Source organism: Austrofundulus limnaeus, unplaced genomic scaffold (assembly GCF_001266775.1).
Source record: "Austrofundulus limnaeus strain Quisiro unplaced genomic scaffold, Austrofundulus_limnaeus-1.0 Scaffold566, whole genome shotgun sequence".
Lineage (NCBI taxonomy): Eukaryota > Metazoa > Chordata > Actinopteri > Cyprinodontiformes > Rivulidae > Austrofundulus > Austrofundulus limnaeus.
This window is the reverse complement of record NW_013952968.1, coordinates 61,872-70,235: the sequence shown is the minus strand read 5'-3', so window position 1 is coordinate 70,235 and position 8,364 is coordinate 61,872. Positions and strand designations below refer to the sequence as shown.

Genomic DNA, 8,364 nt, shown 5'->3' with positions numbered 1-8,364 from the left:
ATATATATATATATCAAAATCACAAATAAATTTAAAAAATAAGAACTTTTCTTTACTACTTTTATTTGACAGTTATGATTATGAATGCAAATAGTTTGGGCAGTCTTGCAATTAGATCTCTTTACAAGAGCAGTGCCAAAAATATTCCGCTTTGCTAGTTACCTCTATGAAAAAAGCAGGACAGCAGAACTGGGTTTATCAGAATCAGAATCAGCTTTTTTGGCCAAGTATGTTGACACACAAGGAATTTGTTTCCGGCTGATGATGTCTCTCCAATATACATACATACAAAATACACAGTGATAGAAGCGCAATAGCATAAGAAATAAACATAGTATGTGGATTATATACAAATAATATATACATTTTATGTACAGTAAGCATGCACAAAGAAAAATACTGAGAAGAAAACTGTTGACGAGACATTACCTACAAAGATGAACATGTTTTCATAACCTAGGTAGACAATATGACTCTAAGCAGGTTTAATCGGGGTTACTGTGGCCAAAGGTTTTGGCAATCATGACACTTCAGTTTCATTTCCAATCATCAGTCTCTCCAACTTCTGTAGAGTACAGCAGAAAGAAGAGAAGGAATAAATATTGTAATTATCTTGTGTGAGATCATTTAGCCAACAATCTTTGCCCATCTGCATCTTTCTACAGACAACACTGCCAATATCCTGACGAGAAGAGGGGGATTCAGCCGGCGGGAGATGAGCATGTACTTCCTCCCTGTCGTGATCTCCGACAACGACTACCCCATTCAGAGCAGCACTAGCACGCTGATTGTGCGCGTGTGTGCTTGTGACAGTCGTGGAAACATGCAGTCATGCAGCCCCGAGGTCCTGCCCTTTTCAGATGGTCTCACAACTGGAGCTCTTGTGGCCATACTGCTCTGTGTCATTATTTTACTCAGTAAGTACCCTTATGTGAGAGCATGTGTATGTACTCGAATAGGTTTGAACACTGATGTCATTCTTATGGTGTTTATTTTGTTCTACAACAGACATTATTTATCCTTCCAATTACAACTTTGTTTTTTTTTCTGAAGTCTACTCACTACTTTTAATGTTCTTCAGACCTTACAGTGAATTTAAAATGCTTCCTCCCTCATTCCCACTACAATAAATCCACATTAAATACACTATAAATGCACATTTTTATTAATTGTTGTTATCAAGTTTACATAATTAAACCACCATTAAATCTTTTGCTTATATATTTTTTTATAATAATGCTTTTACTTTTACCAATATTATAATCCAACGCTGTGTTGTGTTCTAAGGTTTACACAAGGAATTCATTTATGTTCTGTTTGGTTGCTGTTATTTCTTGTTGTTGCAAGAGGGGGCTGCTGTAACAACATAGTAAAAAAAAAGACTGCTGGTAAAAACAACTGAGTAAGATACAGGAAATGCTGGGTAACAGTATTGTGGAATAATGTCTGGCATAAAGGCACACTCGCTGCAATAAAGTTTGTGAGTTTAACTGTAATTTTCTATTTCAGTAAAACAACCACAATAGATTGTTTGGATATTGTCAGGGAAAAAGTGACAAAAGAAGTAGTACATAAAATAAAGTCATTAGGGATTATCATATTTTTTGTGATGTACAAGTAATATTATTAGCATATTACTAAATTCTGTTTGGTATCTATTTGGCCSCTTGCAGCAAATTGTTGCAGTTTGATAAAACCATCTGATGTCTTCAATTTAGTTTTACCTTGTTTTCATACTTTGAACACCTTCATTGTGCATTTTATAGTGCAGTTATGAACAGACATGATGTACAAACTAGTGGCACATCTCCTTAGTTATCTTTCCACTCATTTTTACCCATTAACATAACCAGAATGTGCTATTATTTAGGTACTTAACATAATTATGAAATACTTTGTGAGAGTTCAAATTCAATAACCCTCATCTGACCATTCMTTGATGGTCCGTAATACATAAACACTTTGCACAGCCTTTTCAAACACTGTACCGGTATATATCATTGCAAACAGAATGCAGACAGAAAGCAGCCAACCAACTGAAATCAGTWAAATATTACTGAAAAGACATAGTTTTGCCACTATGCCAGCAGCTTGACATCTCAGCATATTAGACCAATGAATACAACTAAGCACATCAGCCCATTGTTCCAAATAGATGTCACTCTTAAACTGTAACATCTCACAGTACTGATAATGAGAGCCTTGAGAGTGCATCACAAGTGATGGCTTTTCAACAAATCAGCAATTAAAAGCTGAGGGAATAAAAACAATAACAKAATACAATTCTGCTTTATTTTCTGAAACACTAAGTTTGTCAGAAAATTTTCAAAGGCTGATGTTTGTGGCTTGGTCTCTGTTTTTAAACATGTTCAGCAGGGAGATGCTGTTTAATTTTGCTTTTGCATAGCTCATTTTTATTGTTATACAGAGCTGCTAATAACACCTTCAAACTGTTTAAATTTATGATGCTTATATCTATTTGGTCTTTACAAACATATTGCACAATGTTGTGCTTAGTGTTGTATCATCCAAAACTGAAAATTTTAATGATATCATGTTTGAATGCATCATGCCGTGATGTAATTTGTCATGGTTTACATGATGAGTACTGTCTTGCAACTTAGTGGTGAGTCAGTAATAGGTGAAAATGATTAGCTGACCATTGATTAAGGATGATCAAGCTGAAAAGTATGTATACAATTGGATGATAAACTCCATCAAAATGAAATATTGTATCTATTGTGCATTCACTAACATTGTTTTTTAACAGATGAGTATAAGCATTTTAAGTACATAATTTAAATAAATAATTTATAGTTGCTGTGAGGAAAAAAAAACGCTACTTAATGCTGCTTTGCTTAATGCCTGCTGAAGTTGGATTTTTCTTCCACAGCCTTGTCCTGTAAACCCAAATTGACAAGGTTGTGCACAAAAAAGGGTGATAACTGTAGTGATAAAAAAATGCAGCTAAATAAATGCAGTATTTGCAGTGCTTCTGGTTTGTATCTCAGTAAAGGAGGTGCCCACGCAAGGGCCTGTCTCTCTTAATGAACWTGTTGCTACAGGGTTTCACTGCATAAAATGAACAAAAACACTCTACATTAATTTTTGGTTTGCATTTCTAATATTAAGTAACCTTTTCACCAAGATTGCAACAAATCCCACTGGGTTTTCYATCTTCCAACAAGAACATGATTCAGTTGGGTGTGATGTAATTCCCAGATTGGAGTTCTGACATCCAAGGCAAATAGGTGGAATATAGCCTCTTTTTTCTCAGTCTGGACCAGTCCTGGTTGCTTAGTGTATTAGCATAGTCAAATCCCTGTGGTAATGCAGGACATGCATATTATAGAGACTTGTGTCCTAAAATATCATAGGAATAATAAACCAAGACATTAGGCCCATGTTCATAACTTTTTTTTTTCAAATTTTGATGTCACTGTTTTGCATTCTCTGTAGAGAAATAATGTCTTGCATAGTGTTGTCATTAAGCAAAAGTCATGTTTCCTTTTATAGTTTTAGGTTAACGCTTTTATTGATATGTGTTTTGTAAAACTTCATAAAGTTAGAAGACAACTTTATTGTCCTGAACTTTTACAGCAAACCAAACCCCATTCTGTATCATTAAACAGTTTGTTGTGTGAAATGATGGAATCACTGATCTAACCCAAATGATTTGTTATTGAAACACCTTGAATCTCCTGTGGTAGATGTGGAGCTGCCTAAATGCKTCCTGGGACAAAGTACCGCCCATTTGTACACAGCACCGCCCTGGAACTTTATGCTTTCTATTTGTAGACAGAACTCTGAAAGGCTATGAAATAACGCATGAATTTTTCAGACACTGTAAGTGTAAATTTACTGTATATGTTGAGACTTTCTTTGGTTAATGACTGGGAGATGCATTTAGAGAGTCATGGCAGATTTTGGACATGAGGAGAGGAGGGACAGTGTGCAGATAAGGATGTTATAAAGCTGCCAGAACAAAAATAAATAAGTAAATTAAAAAAATAAATAAAAACAAAAGGAAGGCCAAAAAGGAGATAGATGGATGCAAACAGAAAGGACATGGTGGTAGTTGGAGTGAGGATAAATGATGCAAAGGATAGAAGGAGGAGGATGATTTGCTGTGGTGACSACTGAAGAGGGAAAAGCAGAAAGAAGATAAAGCAAATGATACATTAGTTACATAATATCAAAAGTGGTACATCAAAAATATGCCCATACTTTYATAAATCTGTACTTTTAAAAATTAGCATATGTGTGTGTTCACTCATGTAACCCTGATCCTTAATTCCATGTGTTTAACCAAATTATTTTTTTCTGCTCTCATCATGTTTTTTAAATATTGGTGTTTTTGGAACAGATCTTTTTTTTTCTGACACCGCAGAGTACTTCAGTGAAGACCAGCTTTTCTTCCATCTGCCTGTTTTTATATCCAAATTTACAGCCCTGTATCTGATGCTAGGCAGACATCCACAAGCATATCAAGTGTGTTGAAAGTAACGCTCTTCTCTTTAACAAAATATCATGACATCCGCATATTTTTTGACACTTCCCTGACATCCTTTTGATGCCAATATGCAAGGCACTGAGCTGGAAAGGCTCAGTTCTTCTCATTTCAGGCTTTCATGTCMTCTAAAACCATGAACTGCTCAAAACACACAATTTTGTAAATAACAATCACCCTCAAAACTCATGTCAAAGGTATAGCAATTAGCACCCAGGTGGAATACAAGCAGAAATCAACTCTGCGTATTGTGAGGACACAGGAAGGAGAGGAAGCAGGAGGAAAGTAGTGCAGGTGAAACAGGGTTTGTGCTTAGCTAAACAAAAGAACATTTTCTTTTAAAGAATCATAAAATTATTAAAAAAAAATACTTGCAACCACATGGAAGAACATGCTCACTCTGCAATCTCGGGTCTTTTACCCCTGAGATGAAATATGAAGATGCTTGTTGAAGAGTATAAAATGGGATCCTCCAACCACTATGCATTTTACAAAGTGAWTGTGCCATTCGAGAGAAAAAAGGGAAGAAAAAGCTTTTTCACTGAATCTTTAATAATAGGAGGTGAACCCCTGAGGCAGAGTTAGGGATTTGTCACTGGTAGCAAATGTATCTCTCCCTTCTGCTCTTTGCTCCCCCTTCTTAATGCATGACACATGTTAGCAGGCACACGTCTTATGCTGCACTTTTCCTCTCTGCTTTCCCCCACTGTTTTTTGTGCAGTGATCGTGGTGCTGTTTGCTGCCCTGAGGAGACAGAGGAAGAAGGAACCTCTGATCATCTCCAAAGAGGATGTCAGAGACAACGTTGTAAGCTACAACGATGAAGGGGGAGGAGAGGAGGACACCCAGGCCTTTGATATCGGCACGCTGCGCAACCCGGAGGTGATGGATACTAACAAGCTTCGCAGGGACATCATACCTGAAATGCTGTTTCCCTTTCGGAGGACATCACCGATAAAGGATAACACGGATGTGAGAGACTTTATAAACGGGAGGCTTCAGGAGAACGACTCAGACCCAACAGCACCCCCTTATGACTCACTGGCAACTTATGCGTACGAGGGCAGTGGTTCATTGGCAGAATCTCTTAGTTCACTGGAGTCTGCTGCTACAGAGGGTGACCAGGATTATGATTACCTCAGCAAMTGGGGACCACATTTCAAAAAATTGGCAGAGATGTACATAGGGAGGAGCCCTGATAGAGAGACCTAGACAAAGCCATCAGTCTGCCAAACTCCTTTTTAGTGTCTGTTTAGYTAGCTAGCTAGCCAGGCAGCTATTTGTCTAGTTAGTTAACTGGCCAGCTAGCTAACTGTGTCTCTCTATCAAGCTATCTGTTTGTCTAATTTACTAGCTAGACTGCTAGTTAACTGGTTGTTTGTTTGATCAACATACATGCACACAAATGTGCCCTCACAACAGTCGCTTTATACAAGTGGATGCTGAAATGGAAGACTTGAACTGAACTGAATTATCCGAACAATGGAGATAAACTATAGATCTCAAAGTTTTCACTGTTTTATGGTCATAATCATTAAAGATGCCTTTAAATTTTAGGATTTTTTGTGAACAATGGTGTGGATAATGCGTTTTGTAATAACTTGAAAGATAGTAATATTGTATACTATCAATGTTCAGTGGTACTGGCTTGGCTTGGGTGGGAAAGGGAAGGAGTCCAAAGGCTTTTTCCTGCCAACTCCATTAAATACTGTAAGTGTACAAAGTGTTTTTAATGATGGACATCATATATACTATTTGCTATCTCTGTTTGACAAGCAATGTTCATGTGAATGGTTGGTGCAGTTTATTTGTCAAACTGTGGATTCATTTCATGATATAGGTGTAACATGTAATGGAAAGTGTATGTTGTAGGAAACCATCATACACTACTTTCATGCTATTTGAATGCTGAGTCACATTGTTTTATATTTATATTTTTATACTTATTTTCATAATAAAATTAATTTTTAAAAATCCAGCTAATTTTCCACTTTTCTATTTAAAGAAATTCTAGTTCCAAATACTAAAAAGGACAACCTGTACAAGGGAAGATCTAAAGAGTTATTAGATTAAAACAACATTAGACAATGATGCATGAAAGACGATCTATCTTTCCATCAATTTGCAAGGTCTTTGCTCTTTTTTCTCCCTACTTTTAAGGACATAAGACAGGTAATGTTCATTTGTTGTAGTATTTTTTAGAACTCTTTGACAGATTAATTACTGTCAACTACTCTCCTTTTTTAAAGCTCAAGAACACATTCCTTGTCTGTRTTATGGTGAGGTACAAAGTTTGGATGTAAACTTAGTTTAGCAAAAACAAAGAAAACATCAGAAAGTCTAGGGAATATTGATGAAGAGGATTTCCAACGTGTTGGAAACAAATGGTAAAAAGAAAAAAAAAAGAAAATGTTTTACACTTTGGCATAGTAACTAATCTACGGTGCTTAAATGCGTTTATGACAGGAGCATGAAAGTGACATGTCTTTTTTTGTTTTGTTTTGTTTTGTTTTCTAACAGTATGACAGAAACTTGGCATCTAGTAGCAGTAATGTGTGGTAATTATCTAGGATATGTCCACACACACACAGTGTAAAACTATTATTTTTCAAAAATCTTATTCAGTGTCAACCTTTTCTGAAAATAACTGCTCCTGTAAGATGACTGAGCTGGACATGGAAGTTAACGTTGATTGTGTTAACCAACTTTGTAACAGTCAAGTTGATAAATATCAGCATCAGTTTCACTGGGACATGTATAACTAACCAAGGAAATGGACTAGATTGAGGCCAGATTATGGTTCTCACTTTCAAATAATTATACTATACACTGGACTGCCTCAACGCAGTCATGACATAAAATGTACAAGCAAGAAGAAAGAAGACAGTTTCACAATAAAAGCTCAAACAATTCTGAAAATGTTTTTGGTATCTTATAGATTGCTTGCCACAGTGACTGTAAATTTCTACATTAACTTGAAAATTGTATAACTAAAAACTTCACCTTTTCATCATCATCATGCTTTATAAGAAACATGACATTGGTTTAGCAAAGCTAAAAAAAGGTGCTCCGTAAAACAGTTTATAGGGTTAAATGCAAATTAGGCACATGTACTAGCCTATGCATCAATTATAACAGCCAGTGATTAATCCAATCCCTGTGATGTTTTATTTATTTATTATTTTTTTATGTCCAGTCATTGCAAAAGAGCAATAAACTGTCTCTACAAAAGTCTTCAGAAAAAAAATTATCCTACTTTTTATTTGATTTGTGACATCAGTAAACATTTTCTAAACAGGTTTAGAACCATAATAATTAGTTTGATAGATTGTGTAATAACATAACACCTGCTTTAAGAAAGCATGGATCCGTTCTTTGAACTGTGATCCCATTCTGCATAAAATATGTAAAATGGCAGTGTAAGCATTACATTTGCACAGTCTGAGCCCAGTATCTTATTAGTGTATACCAGATATTATCAAGGGAGGCTGTGGCAGAGTGGCTAGTCGTCCTGTAACCGGTGTGTTGCTGGTTTGATCCCTGTTCCATTTACATCAGTTGTTGTGTCCTTGGGCAAGACATTTCACCCATCGTGCCTGCTCGTGGTCAGAGGACTTGGTGGTGCCAGTACATGGCACCCTTGCCTCTGTCAGTCTGTCCCAGGGCAGCTGTGGCTACAATGTATCTTCTCACCTCAATGTGCGGATGGATTATTGTTATTGTCTTATCCAGCACAGTCCAGCACACTGAAAACATGTAAAAATATCCAAATAATAAATCTGATATGTTGATTACAGGGCTGTTTTAAATACAGTACATTGTACAAATGAATACATTATTGTACCGGTATATAT

General features: G+C 36.2%; 1 protein-coding gene across 3 annotated transcripts in view; it reads left to right on the top strand.

The window, feature by feature from the left end:
• The window catches only part of LOC106530838 (cadherin-10), a 36,180-nt gene extending 29,692 nt beyond the window's left edge, over positions 1-6,488 (top strand). For 2 of the 3 annotated variants that reach the window (XM_014026545.1, XM_014026544.1), the window contains 2 exons: positions 666-917; positions 5,220-6,488. In XM_014026545.1, the coding sequence (XP_013881999.1) occupies positions 666-917; positions 5,220-5,722 (755 nt within the window). In that variant the 3' untranslated portion in view covers positions 5,723-6,488. The remainder of the gene's footprint in view (positions 1-665; positions 918-5,219) is intronic. The other variant, XM_014026546.1, reaches the window with a different exon arrangement.
• The last annotated feature ends 1,876 nt before the right edge of the window (positions 6,489-8,364 follow it).